The sequence below is a fragment of the Hyla sarda genome, chromosome 1 (assembly GCF_029499605.1).
Source record: "Hyla sarda isolate aHylSar1 chromosome 1, aHylSar1.hap1, whole genome shotgun sequence".
NCBI lineage: Eukaryota > Metazoa > Chordata > Amphibia > Anura > Hylidae > Hyla > Hyla sarda.
In genome coordinates this window covers 103,138,259-103,155,073 of record NC_079189.1, presented here as the reverse complement: position 1 = coordinate 103,155,073, position 16,815 = coordinate 103,138,259, and the positions used below count along the sequence as shown (strand labels likewise).

Sequence of the window (16,815 nt, the reverse complement as noted above, 5' to 3'; positions counted from 1 at the left end):
TTTGTAGATTGCTGCAGGACGTATATACATTAACAATCTCCTATACTAAGACTACTTGGCTAAGGTGTCTTTTTCCCACAGTGCATTACATTATGTGCATTCACCTAGTACCAAGTCATATCATATTTAGATGATTGTCCAATATTGCAACTTGTATGAAAACAGAATGAAACTCTTGTATATTGATAATCCCCATCTATGTCACGCTATCCGGCTATGGGTTTAGAGCTTATTGAACATATTAAATTCTGGGGTGTTTCCAGATTATAAGATTTGTCTGTTATGGTTTTCTGCCTATTTATATGTTTTCTGTAGAGTCTTACTTCTCCTATTTCTGGTTTCTCAGGTGGGATGTGAAGAATAATTCATGGATGGTCACTGAGCTGCTTAGACCTTTAGTTGTCAATGTGAATTTTCAACGAAATAATAAAACAGTTTTCTTATCTACGAGCTTTGCTGGATATGTTGGAATGTTAACCGGAATGAAACCAGTAAGTTAGTTTTATACCATTGATCAATAATATATACTAAGTCTGCACGTATGCCTTCTTATTTTGGCTGCACATATTAGTAGAGTGTCAGCTGAACCAGATAAATTCTCTGGTACCGGATGACCGTAATATACGTGGGGGCCACCCAACTCTGTACTGATGTACAGTAGTTGTACAATCTTGTTTTTTTTTTTTTTTTTAATTTATTTTTTTGTTTTATTGCTTTTCTTACTTTTATAAAGCTCTAGGAAGAAGATTATTGTGGAAAAATTCACCAGGAAGGAAATTAAATGGATTATCCTATGGTAGAATATTATGGAAAATATGACATAAGGTTGTTATCAGTGGGGGTCTGAACTATGGGACCTCTGGTGATATGGAGAATGGAGGGGGCTAAACTCCTATTAGTCTTCTGATTTTCTGTAATAGCATCTTTGCTGCCTGTTGTGTAGGATGTTGTAAAATTAAATGGGACAGCATTGGATATTCCTAAACGGGGGTTACTTCATGGGTTTAGTAAAAACTGGTGGTTTAATAGAGGGTAATGTAAATGTCTAGTCAATATCCCATTACTATAGTATACTAACATGAATATATGGCATGGTACACTGTCTTATGTAACAAGGCACATTTACACTGCCAGCAAGTACTCTGTCCTCAGAACCTGTTCTGAAAAAAATCTCTAAACAAGACTAAAAATGCTATTGTGTAAGCTTGTAAGAAGAGTAAGGGTGCATTCACACCACGTTTCAGCTTTCAACTTGAAAACTGTATGGAACCATATTGAAAACCGTATGCATTGACTCTCCATTGAAAACCGTATGCCAAACGATGCTTCCAGTTGCATCTGTTTTGTGTCTTGTACGGTTTTGTCCATTTTTTTTTTTCCCGTACCCAAAACTGTATTGAAACCGTAGATGTTTTTTTAACATGGGAGTCAATGGGAACCGTAGAGAACCATATGTGCGTACGGTTCCATCCGGTTTGCACCATAAGTTTTTTGACTTTGCACAGTTTTTTTTCTTGGAATTTCAATCAGGCAAGTGAAACTTTATTCATAATGGAGTGAAAAGTTAAAAACATTATATATATTTTTTTTCATAAAACACAGATGCAACAAGACATAATTTTTTAAACCGTTTACGTTTTTTAACAGTATACAGGTTAAAATTTGTACACACGTTTTGATACAGTTTAGTCTGGTTTTGAGGAATCCGTTTTTCATCAAAAACCCGATACAGGAACTGTATTGCAAAAAATGTATTTTATGCTTTCTTTACATAGTGTTTTGCAGCTGCAATAATGTACCACAGTGGTACCATTGCAGTTTTTTTCAGGTTTTTTTGTAGGGGTTTTAGAATGCTACTTTAAGAAAGCCATGACTGCTTAACAGTTGCGATCTGTAGCACAGACAAGCATTATACCTGTTGTTGGCTAATGCAGTGGTGTCACTTGCGGTCTCACCAGTATTTCTATTGTATCTGCAGGGGATACTGACCCTCACCATGAATGAGCGCTTTAGTCTGGATGGCGGCTATATTGGTGAGTGATTTCTTGCGAATAACAGGGCATTTAGTCTGTGGCTAAACTCCTGAAAGGAGCTGAAAGCTTTTGTGCACTTAGTCTTAAATGTCATCCACTTTGCTGATACTGTAATATGCTGAAGATTTTCTACCTGCAAAATCCAGATGGGAAAATCTGCAGCTGATTTGTTCTGCGCACACCCATAGTCTGTAGCAGCTTTTTTTTACCCCAAGAAAATGGCGCTGCACAGTGGAATTGAAAAATAAACTTCCTCTTTTACACACTTGGGGGGGAGATTTATCAAAACCTGTCCAGAGGAAATGTTGCTGAGTTTCCCATAGCAACCAATCAGATCGCTTCTTTCATTTTTCAGAGGCCTTTTTCAAAAATGAAAGAAGCGACCTGATTGCTATGGGCAACTGAGCTTTCCTCTGCACAGGTTTTGATAAATCTCCCCCCCCTAGAAGTAGGTGTGAAATCGCCAGCAGGGAGAGGGGTAAGGCTAAATTTGTAGCAGCCAAGTTACAAGTGGTTGGCCTTCTCCACATCCCACATGTTAGCTCCCTTTGCTGGTCAACAGTGGAAAATATCAAAAGTGCTAACCTTTTTCATATTGCCTGACAAGTGGGAAAAGATTTAAAAACCTCTTCTAAAAAAAAATTACGTTTCTTTTAAAGAAAAAAAATATTGGTTACACATTCCCTTTTTAAAGCTGTTAATCACTTAATCCTTAGTTTTATGAAGGTGCTATCATTTTAAAGTTCTATCACTTATTCATACTTCTGCTGTGCCCCATTTTTACTATATGAGAATCCCCGTCCCCCTATGCTGCTGTTTCTCTAAAGTGAATATGGTGATCCCGTTCGTAACACAGTAGAGCAAGGTGGAGCACATCCTCCATGGTGTCTTTTTATATGCTTATTGAGTACACAGAGTACGTGTAGGTCACCTGCCTTGTTATGGAGAACACCAGATTGACTTTAGAGAAACATGGGGCAGCATTTGTATAGTGAAAATGGGGCACAGCAAAAGCAAGTATGAGTGAGAGAACTTTACAATTACACCTGGTCCTTTCTGTGTTGATATTCTTTCAAATACTGTACGTTACAGCTCTCCCCCTCTTATCTTGATGCTTGCAGCTCTTGTGACCAGGACATCTATATACTCTGTTAGGCACACACACTCGTATAAAGTGATTTGTTCATTCACTTAACTCTCTGTATGTTGCATTGACCCCATTCTGAGTACGGCTATAATAATTTTTATCTTCCACATCCTTTCTGTAATTGTAATAACTTAAGAAGCACTTTTTTTTCTTCCCCTATGTGCATATACAGGTGTCATTGAATGGATCCTTGGCATAAGACAAGGGTCTTGGATGAGCTTTCTCACTAGAAGTGTGCTGGAGAATGCAACAAGGTAAGTGTCTACTCCATTGGCTTCCATACTTATTTATGAAACACAAGCCTCATCATACGCAATGTGTTGTACAGAGTTATTTAATTCCTTTTTATTTTTATTTTAATTAATGTTCACCCCTCCCCTCGTAGGTGGTTGCTGGTTATGTCATGTGGCAGAACTCCATTTCCCCCCCCCCCCCCCCCCTCCGCCCTTTTCATTTTTCGTTTTGTTTTTCTTCTCCAAAGTTTTTGGTTATGTGGCAACTTATTCTGCAGCACTTTACAATTATGCATGTACAGATGTAGACAATTAATGGTCATTACAATATTACTCACTCAAGAGGACTGAGGACCCTGCTCTTGACCAACCATGAGCAGTCCAAACACTCTACACCTACCATTGGTCGAATTACAACCATGTGTCACAGAAGAGAATATTAACCCAGTCGGATCCTTAGTAAAAATTGTATCTTTTATATGGAGCTATAGTAGTCTAAAATATAAATGGGCTTCTATGCCCCCAAACCGCTTATGGAGGTATAGCTTTCTAGTTCTCCATGACCTGAAATCCTATGCCCCCATGTTGGTGGACAGGGAATTCCCACCTTCACCAGAACTAATTTCTGAAATGACCCTCCCCCTTCGCCAACCCCACCTTTAACACAACAATGCATCCAGTGTCTATTTGGGCCAAACCAGAGGGAACACCTGCCCTTTTTTTGTATTCATGCCTTGAAGGTTCAGTATTCCTTTGTACTATGAATTACTGTTATCTAGAGACTTTACCGGCTTCCTCTATGGCTCAAAACAACATGTTGCAGGTCAACTGATCACAAGGGGCTTGGCTGATTCTAGTCTTCCTCATAATCCAGCCACCAAATGATGTGTGCGGCCCATCCCTGTCCCACCGTGCCTGCATTGAACACGTCCCCGCTGTCTTCGACTGTGCTGAGATAACATCACCGCAGGGGATGCATTTAACGCAGGCATATGAGGGATGTAGAGGTGGGCCATACATGTCATCAGGGAGCTGGATTATCAGGGAAGACGAGAAGCATCAAAGCCCCCTGTGATGACCTAAACTGTGATGCGTTGTGTCAAGCCGTACAGGAAGATGGGAAAGGCTTTAGATGAGTGATTCATAGTGCAGAAGAAAGCAGAACATCTGGGAATATGGAAAAAAAAAAAAAAAAAAAAAAAAAAAAAAAAAAAGGAACATTTACAACATGCATAACTTGGCATCAGGGGCACATAGCTTTAAAGGGGTACTCCACCCCTAGACATCTTATCCCCTATCGAAAGGATAGGGGATATGATGTCTGATCGCGGGGGTCCCGCCACTGGGAACCTTTGCGATCTCATCTGCTGCACCCCTGTATATCAGCAGCCTGGAGCTATGTTTGCTCCGTGGCTGACGGGCGATACAGGGGACGGAGTATTGTGATGTCACGGCCCAGCCCCCTCGTAGCATCACGCCCCGCCACCTGAATGCAAGTCTATGGGAGGGGGCGTGGTGTAACCCCCCGTGATCACACATCTTATCCCCTATCCTTTAAAAAGGGGTACTTCGCCCCTAGACACCTAGACAGTGTAAAAAAAAGTAATAATAAAAAGCATAGCATAATAGCATATAAACCTTGGCTCACGCCCCTTGACACACAGGGTGTGTCGAATGGAGTTGCGTGACCCAATATTTAAAGAACTTTTTTATTTCTTTTCTTAAATCAACTGGTGCCAGAAAGTTAAACAGATTTGTAAATTACTTCTATTAAAAAAAATCTTAATCCTTCCTGTACTTATTAGCTGCTGAATACTACAGCGGAAATTCTTTTCTTTTTGAAACAAAGAGCTGTCTGCTGACATCATGAGCACAGTGCTCTCTGCTGAAATCTCTGTCCATTTTAGGAACTGTCCAGAACAGCATAAGTTTGCTATGGGTCTTCCTCGTTCCCATTCCCTTCTGTCCCTTTGGAACCCTTTCCTGTCGCTTCTTCCTCCTTCTTCTTTCTGTCCTCATCTCCTCTTCTTCCCATATGTTGCTTACACCAACCACATTGTTGTTGATTGTACCTACCCTAATCACATAGAAGCTCGGACCATGTGCCTTGAGTTGACTAATTGATGTTTGAATTGTCGTGTCTTTAACTATTCACTTTAATGTATTCAACATCCTGTCTTGTTACTGAATACCTGACATTATATAGTGATGGTACGCATCATATGTGTGTACCCTATCGACAACCGCGTTTCTTACGATGCCTGTTTATTGATGGTGTTTTTATAATTTACTTGAATTTTGTACTTAATAAAACGGTAATATTAAAAAAAAAAAAAAAAAAAAGTTTGCTATGGGGAGCTCCAAAAATGGACAATTTCTTAGTCCTCTAACATACCATATTCTGTAGAGCTAGTGCTTTCAATTTACCACTTAGACCTCTAACATACCATATTACTGTACAAATTGAATTTTAAATCCATATCTTTGTACCTTTTTTACAAATCTAAGATTATAAAGCAGAAAAATTTGGCTGGTTCTCAAGGACTATATAGAAATGATAAGATGTAATAAAATAAGATGCAAAAAAAAAATATATATATATATATATTATATAAAAATAATAAAATAAAATGAGAAAAATGTGTGTGTTATTAAATGATAATGGGATAGAATATGTAGTAAATATAGCTGTAATGAATGGTAAAGAATAGTGAGTAATAAATGTAGTTGTGGTATTGGTGTATGCGACAGTGGAATGATGTCCAGGTGTGAATGGAAACGGTGTTGATGGAAACGCCAACACCGGTTCCATTCACACCTGGACATCATTCCACTGTCGCATACACAAATACCACAACTACATTTATTACTCACTATTCTTTACCATTCATTACAGCTATATTTACTACATATTCTATCCCATTATCATTTAATAACACACACATTCTTCTCATTTTATTTTATTATTTTTAATTTATTAATTTTTTTTTTTATTTATTTTTTTTTTTTGCATCTTATTTTATTTTATTGCGTCTTTATCATTTTTACTGCTTTTTATCATTTTCTCCAGTGGTTAGAGGATACCATTCTAGGCTAATTTCTCGGACAATACACTGTGAGAGAGAGTACCCTCACCTATTGTTGTTTGAAATCTAAGATTATGTTCAAATGGTGGGTTTTCCAAGTGTAATTGGGTTTCTGCTGCACTGTGGAATTTCCGTGGCAGATGTTTCTAGCCGATTCCGCCATCCGCAGAAAGAATGTACATGTCTATTCTTTCTGCAGATTCCGCTCAAACATGCATTGACATCTTAAAGACTGGCATTTCCACTCTCTTTGGGGTCTGTCTGGCAATGGAAAGCTATTAACATGTTTAGTGTGTACTTTCCAAGCATTCCAGGCGTACATGCTAAATGCAAACCAAAAAAAAACAATGTACAGATCCCTACAATTTTTGTATTATTATTATTATTATTATTATTATTATTATTATTATTATTATTATTATTATTATTATTATTAATTTAATTATTATTTAATTATTATTTAATTATTATTTAATTATTTATTATTATTTATTATTTATTATTATTATTTATTATTTATTATTATTATTTATTATTATTATTTATTATTAATATATATATATTTTTTTTCAAACTTGATACATTAACAAAGATGTAGTAGGTGACTAACCTTGCTGTGTAATGTAGGATTATACGGCTGGGCTATCATTTGTTATTTAAGCACTGTAGTATTGACTCTGCCCTGTGTTATGATAAGTATTTTACTTCAGTTCACATTTTTATGTCTGTCTTGAACAACAGTTATGAGGAAGCGAAAACCCTTCTGTCTAAAACAGTATTGCTTGCTCCTGCTTATTTCATACTGGGTGGCAGCAAATCCGGGGAAGCCTGTGTGATCACACGCTCCAGACAATCCTGCCTTGATATTTGGGAGTAAGTATATGGTCAATGAAGAACTTATATTTATGCTATTGCAGAAATACTAACCCTGTGTGTCTTATAGGCTTGATATTCAGAAAGGTCAGTGGTATGTCCTTGAAACAAACTATGACCATTGGAAGCCCCCACTACCTATTGATAATAGAAGAGCATTAGCCTTGAAGTGCATGAATAGGACTACCCAAAAGGTAACCTTGTGTCAATGATCACTTAGTCTTAAAGGCCAAGTTGTTTAAGAAAACAACCTATTGCTTAAACAAAGTTTGTTAAATGGGCACTGTTATCAAACTTTAAATATATTTGGAAGATTTCAAATAATGTAAAGGAATATTATATCAAAAACAGTCAATTCTCTCTATATTTGTGTATTTTTTATTTATTTATTTTTTGGGCCTTTGAAAAGCTGGCCACTAGAGTTCTCCCTCCTAGTGCCGGATGCAGTGCGGCTAACGTCACCTCTGAATTCGGACTGATCCAGGCAAGGCATCAGTCCGAATTCAGTCAGTTACCTACTGTCCAGCACTCGCTACCACCTGTCTGATTGGCAGGAAGGGAGCGCTGGACAGTAGGTAACTGACTGAATTCGGACTGATGCCCGGGCTGGATCAGTCCAAATTCAGAGGTGACGTCAGCCGCACTGCAGCCTGTGTCCATGTGGCTTGCTGTTAAGCATATCTCTAAATGCCAAGATGGATGCCCCATAAAATGTACTAAAAAATGATGTATTAATTATTACCTGATCTAAAGCACTTTATCTTTTTTACAGAATATTTCATTTGCTACAATCTATGATATGCTCTCAACAAAGCCTGTCCTTAACAAGGTAAACAGTTTATTTCTAATCTCTCTCAGGGAATATTACCACTTGTAAATTTGCTGCAGGATTTCCTTATTCACACCAAAAGTACTCCCGAAGGTTTTATACACAGCCTTTGTAGCTTCATGTTTTGTTGTTAGGCTGGGGAAAAAAAAAAAGCATTGGCCGGATAATAGTCGATCAATTATAGCAGTACGAGGAATTTTCTACATACACAATCTTCTAGTTTGTGTCATTTGGGGGTCAGAAAGAGTATGCCATCTGTGTCCTGAGAAGGCAGCCTAGGGGTGAGAGTGATTTTAAGAGTCATTTTGTGTGTATTCCCTGCAGCTTACTACATATACAACAATGATGTCTGTATCTGAGAGCAAGTTTGAAACCTACATCCGGGACTGCCCACGCCCTTGCATACCTTGGTGAGGAGACCCTGTAAAATGAACCAAGCTGTCCAAGCCCTTGTACTATATACAAGGGTAATGAAGAAATACACTGTTTCCTCCTATAAAGGGCAAAGTAACGTAATTCTAAACTGCTGCTTTTGTTGTTCTGTTTTCTACCAAATGCACTGTGTGGGGGGGGGGGGGGGTTAATAATTTATCTCCTATCATACTTGTTTAATATATAATCCATCTTTTGACTTATTTTATTAATAAAATCCTCTACAACAAGGCTCTGTCATTTAGAGCATGGGTGATTTTTCATTATTAAGACCTTTCTGTTTAAGACATTTAAGGAGAACACCAGTGAAAACTTTTTAATTTATTTATATATATTTATTTTCTTTATGCCTTATGCCCGAGTTAAACATTAACTAACTTTCCCCGGTGCTGCCGATATCTGCCTCCTGTTCTCTGCAGTCCTCTTCTGGATTTTTGGGTCCAAAACGGTGATGTAGGCTGGTAATTGGCGGAATGGGAGTGTCATGAAACAGGTCTGGGCCAGGCCTCCTTCCTGGAGCATGGGCCATTACGGGACACTGCCACTCAGCCTATCCCTGCCTGAGGGGGGACATCGTTGGCTGGTGATTAGCTGAGCCGCAGTGTTGTCGGGCACCATAGCACAGTACCACTTTGACAGCATCGGGGTAGCGGCTGCAGGTAAGTTTAAGAAAAAAATAATTTCTATTACGCCAGCCCAAGCATAAGGGATTAAAAAAAAAAATCACTGGAGTTCTCCTATTATGTTTGCTTATTTTTTTTATCTCTTGAAAGAAATGTGGAGGGACATGGCTTATTAGTCTGAGGGGTACAAAATATTTATTAATATCGAACAAGAAAAGCATAGTATATACAGCAATTCCCTGGTAATAGCTGTATGCCAAATAGAGAGACTTATGAGAAATCCGGTTCCAGACTTATACAATCATAAAGCACTTAAACAATATCGCTAAATCTTTACCACTGTATCAACTTGAGAGCTCAGACCTTAGTCATGTGAAGAAGTAGGTAAGCTTCACTAGACAGCTTATAGAGCTGAAGTCTTTATGTACGCTTCCAATCAGTTTATAGTGAACCTTCTAATGGGTATCTGTAAAAAACCCTAAGTAGTCTTTAACTATGGGTATACTTTAACCTGTTAAGGACCCAGGGCGTACCTGTACGCCCTGAGTCCGCTCCAGATCTATAACGCATCATAGCGGGTCGGGCCCGGCCTCTACTAACGGCCGGGGCCCGTGGCTAATAGCGCGCGGCATTGATCGCGGTGCCGCGCGCTATTAACCCTTTAGACGCTGCGTTCAAAGTTGAACACCGCGTCTAAAATGAAAGTGAAACCATGCCGGTTAGCTCAGGGAGCTGTTCGGGATAGCCGCGGTGAAATTGCGGCATCCCGAACAGCTTACAAGACAGCTGGAGGGTCCCTACCTGCCTCCTCGCTGTCCGATCGCCGAATGACTGCTCAGTGCCTGAGATCCAGGCATGAGCAATCAAGCGGCAGAATCATCGATCACTGGTTTCTTATGAGAAACCAGTGATCAATGTAAAAGATCAGTGTGTGCAGTGTTATAGGTCCCTATGGGAGCTATAACACTGCAACAAAAAAAAAAAAAAAGTGAAAAAAAAAGTGAATAAAGATAATTTAACACCTACCCTAATAAGTTTGAATCACCCCCCTTTTCCCATAAAAAAATAAACGGTGTAAATAAAAATATACACATGTGGCATCGCCGCGTGCGGAAATGTCCGAATTATAAAAATCGTTAATTAAACCACACGGTCAATGGCGTACGCGCAAAAAAATTCCAAAGTCCTAAATAGTGCATTTTTGGTCACTTTTTATATAATGGAAAAATGAATAAAAAGCGATCAATAAGTCCTATCAATGCAAAAATGGTACCGCTAAAAACCTAAGATCACGACGCAAAAAATGAGCCCTCATACCGCCCCATATGCCGAAAAATAAAAAAGTTTTATAGGGGTCAGAAGATGACCATTTTAAACGTATAAATTTTCCTGCATGTAGTTTTGATTTTTTCCAGAAGTCCGACAAAATCAAACCTATACAAGTAGGGTATTTTTTTGGTAAAATGACTGAAGTCTTTACAGAAGTAGAATTGGTGGAGCAAAAAATAAGCAATCATGTGGATTTTTAGGTGAAAAATTGAGTTATGATTTTTTTTTTTTTTTTTAAAGGTAAGGAGGAAAAAACGAAAATGCAAAAACAGAAAAACCCCGGGTCCTTAAGGAGTTAACCCCTTAAGGACATGCGCCGTAAATGTATGGTGCTGCATAGTCATTTACAGCGCTGCTGTGACTAGAGCGCAGGAGCTGTGCTCGCTTTATTACCGGCGGGTCCAGGTGGCTGTCAGCAGCCATGCACCCGCTGGTGATGGCAGACATCAGCGACCGCGTCAGAGCAGAAGATTGCCGATAATACTCATCAGTGCTATGCCTTATGCATATAGCACTGAACAGTATTAGCAATCTAATGATTGCTATAAATAGTCCCCTATGGGGACTATAAAAGTGTAAAATAAATGTGAAAAAAAAGTGAAAAAGCCCCTCCCCAATAAAGATTTAAATTGCCCCTTTTCCCCATATTAATACACAAAAGCATTAAAAAAAAGAAACCTATTTGGTATCGGCACGTGCGTAAATGTCCAAACTATAGAAATATAATGTTAATGATCCCCTACGGTGAACGGCGTAAATGTAAAACATTTCTGCTTTTTTGTCACATCAAACTGCAAAAAAAAATTAATAAAAATAGTCACAACGCAAACGTGGTACTAAAACAAACTACAGATCATGACGCAAAAAATGAGCCTACACACATGCTTGAATACGGAAAAATAAGAGTTAGAGGTGGTCAAAATAGGGCAAATGTAAACATGATTTTGTTAAAAAAAAATAAAAAATTTGAGATTTTTTAAAAGCAGTACAATAATAGAAATGTATGTAACCATGGTTATCATTTAAATCATATTGACCCAGATAATAAAGAAAACATGTCATTTGTACTGTAAAGTGTACAGTGTGAAAACTGAACCCCCCCCCCCCAAATTTGCAAAATTATGATTTTCGTTTAACATGTCATTTGGGGGGTTTATCGTACATTTTAGGGGTAAAATGAGTGATGTCATTACAAAGTGCAACTGGTCACGCAAAAAACAAGCCCTCATATGGGTCTGGGAATGGAAATATAAAAGAGTTATGGATTTTAGAAGACGATTGAAAAAACAAAAATAGGCTGTGTCCTTAAGGGGTTAAAGAGGTTTCGGTTTCAGAATTTGATTTGTGGGCACCCACTGCTGAAAGCTCCTGCAAAGCAGAGGAGAATGGAAAGGTGTCCATTTGTAAATATAACTTTATCCTTTTGGGTTATTTCTGATTCTCAAGATAAAAATTTGATAGAAAAGGGGATAAATACAATAGTGGATTTCTCTAAAGAAAAGGGAACTCCTACATTTAGAAGTTGGGGCAAAGATAGAATTGTCTCTTATAGATTTAGAGAATATTTGCAGCTCAGGCACAATCTAGTTTACCTTAATAGCTGCACCATGTGGATATGAAAAGTACTTTAACCCCTTCCCGCAGAATGTCATATATAAACGCTGGGTTGTGCAGTGCGTTCGCGCATCCCGGCGTTTATAAATGACATTCAGTTAACCCGGCGATGCGCAGCATCGCACGGGTTAACTGGCAGAAGTCCCGCTGTTTCCAGCAGGGGACAACTTCTGCTTCACCCCCAGGACCATCCATTGATGGTCCTGGTCAGCGACCACTGTGATTGGTCCCTGTGGACCAATCACAGTGATCTGGGGTGAAAGTTGAGATCCCCCACACTGCCCGCCCCTGGAAGTCGGGCAGAACGGGGGACGATGGCTGCAGGGACCTGCGGCATAGGGGGGGGAACATCAGGGGACCGGCGAACTTACCTGGCGGGACCGAGGAGCACTGCGGGACCGGCCACGTGGACGAGCAGCGACGGGACCGGCAGGTAAGTATATGGTCCTCAGAAGCAGCAGTGAAGAACTTCACTGCTGCTTCTAGGAGTCTGAAAACTACAACTCCCAGCATGCCTAGACAGCCTTTGGCTGTCTGAGCATGCTGGGAGTTGTAGTTTTGCAACATCTGGAGGGCCCCAGTTTGGAGACCATTGTATAATGGTCTCCAATCTGTGCTCTTCCAGCTGTTGCAAAACTACAACTCCCAGCATGCACTTACTGTCCAGGCATGCTGGGAGTTTTAGTTCAGCAACATCTGGCCCTTCAGATGTTGCCGAACTACAACTCCCAGCATGCCCTTCAGCTGTCTGGGCATGCTGGGAGTTGTAGTTTTGCAACAACTGGAGACACACTGGTTGGCAAACATTGTTTCTAACTCAATGTTCCCTAACCTGTGTGCCTCCAGCTGTTGCAAAACTATAACTCCCAGCATGCACTAACAGACCATGCATGCTGGGAGTTGTGGTTTTGCAACAGCTGGTGCACCCCCCCCCCCCCCCCCCCCGTGAATGTAATGAGGGGTGCAGTGAGAATTTACACCCCACAGGTGTCTGACGGATCTTTGGAACAGTGGTCCGTGAAAATGAAAACTTGTACAGCCCATTGTTCCAAAGATCTGTCAGACACCAGTGGGGGGCAAATGCTCACTGTACCCCTTGTTACGTTCCTCAAGGGGTCTCGTTTCCAAAATGGTATGCCATGTGTTTTTTTGTTTTTTTTTTGCTGTTCTGGCACCAGAGGGGCTTCCTAAATGCGATATGCCCCCCCGAGCAAAATTTGCTCTCAAAAAGCCAAATATGACTCCTTCTCTTCTGAGCATTGTAGTTCGCCCATAGTGCACTTCAGGTCAACTTATGGGGTACCTCCATACTCAGAAGAGAAGGGGTTACAAATATTGGGGGGTATTTCCTGCTATTAACCCTTGGAAAAATGTGAAATTTGGGGGGAAACACACATTTTAGTGAAAAAAAATATTTTTTTTTTTACATATGCAAAAGTCGTGAAACACCTGTGGGGTATTAAGGCTCACTTTATTCCTTGTTATGTTCCTCAAGGGGTCTAGTTTCCAAAATGGTATGCCATGTGGTTTTTTTTTTTTGCTGTTCTGGCACCATAGGGGCTTCCTAAATGCAACATGCCCCCAAAAAAACATTTCAGAAAAACGTACTCTCCAAAATCCCCTTGTCGCTCTTTCGCTTCTGAGCCCTCTACTGCGCCCGCCGAACACTTTACATAGACATATGAGGTATGTGCTTACTCGAGAGAAATCGGGCTACAAATATAAGTATAAATTTTATCCTTTTACCCCTTGTAAAAATTTAAAAATTGGGTCTACAAGAACATGCGAGTGTAAAAAATGAAGATTGTGAATTTTCTCCTTCACTTTGCTTCTATTCCTGTGAAACACCTAAAGGGTTAAAATGATGACTGAATGTCATTTTGAATACTTTGGGGGGTGCAGTTTTTATAATGGGGTCTTTTGTGGGGTATTTCTAATATAAAGACCCTTCAAATCCACTTCAAACCTGAACTGGTCCCTGAAAAATAGTGAGTTTGAAAATTTTGTGAAAAATTGGAAAATTGCTGCTGAACTTTGAAGCCCTCTGGTGTCTTCCAAAAGTAAAAACTCGTCACTTTTATGATGCAGACATAAAGTGGACATATTGTATATGTGAATAAAATTTTTTTTTATTTGTAATATACATTTTCCTTACAAGCAGAGAGCTTCAAAGTTAGAAAAATGCAAAATTTTCAAATTTTTCATCAAATTTTAGGATTTTTCACAAGGAAAGGATGCAATTACCACAAAAATTTACCACCATGTTAAAGTAGAATATGTCACGAAAAAACAATCTCGGAATCAGAATGATAACTAAAAGCATTCCAGAGTTATTAATGTTTAAAGTGACAGTGGTCAGATGTGCAAAAAAACGCTCTAGTCCTTAAGGCCAAAATGGGCTTGGTCCTGAAGGGGTTAAAAAGGCCATAGAGATACAGGAGGAAAATCGACCACGGTTTTAGGTCCGGTGGGAAAACCGCATGCGAGGCAAAAATGAGCCGACCGGAGTCAGCGTTTCACTCCGGTCGGCTCATTGAAATTAATTACATACGGGTGGCATTCGGCAGGGATACTGGAGCTCCCGGTTTTAGCTCTGTATGCAGTCCTGTATGGCTGAAAACGTGATGTCAACCCAGCCTTACTATAGTATGTTGTGTGAAATATGGGGGGGCTACTAGAAAGCTCTCCCAATGAAAATCGATGGTCTACTGCATATGTAATCTGTTCCCAAGTCTTAGAGAAATTTACAGGCCTCAAGAAAACTTCACACTTTGTTTGTAACTCCTGTATCGCCTATTTAAAATACATCCTTACAACCCAGTGCTGGCGCTGTAGTTCTCAAATCTGCAGTCTAAGGCACATTTAGTTGTACTGCAACCGGACTAGACCATTCTGGATTTAATTTTTTGGGGGAAATTTCATTTATTTTAGGATTTTCTCCCTGGGGTCTAGAGGTTGCACTTCTAAACCTAATGCTGGATGATCTGTCCATATCAGATAAAACAGTCATGGTTTATATGCTGACAATAGCTAGAAATTTTGTGGCCTCTGGATAGAAATCAACAGAGGTGCCCACATGGGAAATCTTGGACACAAAAGCTATGCATCTTAGTATAAGACAGTGAAATTGGACTAAGGTAGGACCTCTTTCTTAATTTAGTGTGGCATGTTGGATAGTCTATGTAGTTTGTCGTGAATGGAAGGCCGGTAGTTCATGTTGTGATGTGCAGGTCTTGCAAGGAGACACACAAAATGCTGTATGCAATAAGTTCACAATGTGAACTGTGTGTAATGTTTTATATTTGTGCTGTCTTATAGGTGCTTTTTCATACTCCGAGTGGGCATTGCCTAATCCCGGGTACCATAATGCCATGTATTGTATTGTAATTAGGAGAGGTATTTTATTAAAGTCATTGTATGTCTCTTTATAGTCAGCAGATTTAACTTATTTCCAGGATATTGGTGCCTTTTTTTTTTTTTTTAAATGAGTTGTAATTATTTGTTAATAGAGTCGAGTGAATCTACAGTAAGATTTGCTAAACCTGAATCTAATCTGGCTTCGATTCATTTAGTCTTGTAATGTCATTTGGCTAATTTTACAACTTAACCAGATGCAGTCATAATTGTAAAGATGATAATGTATATGGAAACAGCAATAATTGTAAGAGAGAGCATTATATTTGTGATCAGCAAACGTTGCAGAGCTCTGGAGTTCTTAGTGGGCAATTTAAATGTAGTAACCTTAACAATTGCCTTTGGCTTATGTTCCCACGTCTTTTAGACCTTTTTCTATAACTTAATGAATGGGGTAGAGGTTTGACCAGTTCAACTCCAATGATTAAGTCTCTACAGAAAAAAGGTTGCTTTCTATTTGGTCAATATTACACAATTTTTACATCCTGTATTTTGGCCATAAATCCCATCTCGTCTATGGATCCAAAGACTAGAACTGACAGCATTTTAGCACACCATAGAAAAACACAATACAACCTTTACAATCATAGGTTAATGCAATCTTTACTAATGCAAATTTACTGATGTAAAATCATTTTTTTTTAAATTATTTTTTCTCTTCATTCTTTGTAACCCCTTAAAGGGGTAGTCCAGTGGTGAAAAACTTATCCCCTATCCTAAGGATAGGGGATAAGTTTGAGATCGCAGGGGGTCCGACCGCTGGGGCCCCCTGCGATCTCTCTGTACAGGGCCCAGGCTCTCTGGCCAGATAGCGGGTGTCGACCCCCGCACGAAGCGGCGGCTGACACGCCCCCTCAATACATCGCTATGGCAGAGCCGGAGATTGCCGAAGGCAGCACTCCGGCTCTGCCATAGAGTTGTATTGAGGGGGCGTGTTGGCCGCCGCTTCGTTGGGGGGGGTCGACACGCCCCCTTCGCACAGGCTGTCGGGGCCCCGTACAGGAGATCGCGGGGGCCCCAGCGGTCGGACCCCCCGCGATCTGCAACTTATCCCCTATCCTTAGGATAGGGGATAAGTTGTTCACCACTTGTTCATTACTGGATATCTCCTTTAAGGACTCAGCGTTTTTCAGTTTTTGCATTTTCGTTTTTTCCTCCTTACACTTTAAAAATCATAACCCTTTCAATTTTCTACCTAAAAA

General features: G+C 39.7%; 1 protein-coding gene across 4 annotated transcripts in view; it reads left to right on the top strand.

The window, feature by feature from the left end:
* The window catches only part of ASAH1 (N-acylsphingosine amidohydrolase 1), a 40,411-nt gene that overhangs the window by 18,012 nt on the left and 5,584 nt on the right, over positions 1–16,815 (top strand). For 2 of the 4 annotated variants that reach the window (XM_056559264.1, XM_056559238.1), the window contains exons 8-14: positions 347–491; positions 1,979–2,033; positions 3,353–3,434; positions 7,241–7,372; positions 7,443–7,566; positions 8,145–8,201; positions 8,526–8,611. In XM_056559264.1, coding sequence (XP_056415239.1) covers positions 347–491; positions 1,979–2,033; positions 3,353–3,434; positions 7,241–7,372; positions 7,443–7,566; positions 8,145–8,201; positions 8,526–8,611 — 681 coding nt within the window. Of the gene's footprint in view, positions 1–346; positions 492–1,978; positions 2,034–3,352; positions 3,435–7,240; positions 7,373–7,442; positions 7,567–8,144; positions 8,202–8,525; positions 8,808–16,815 lie in introns of those variants that run through there. The other 2 variants (XM_056559246.1, XM_056559256.1) reach the window with 2 other exon arrangements.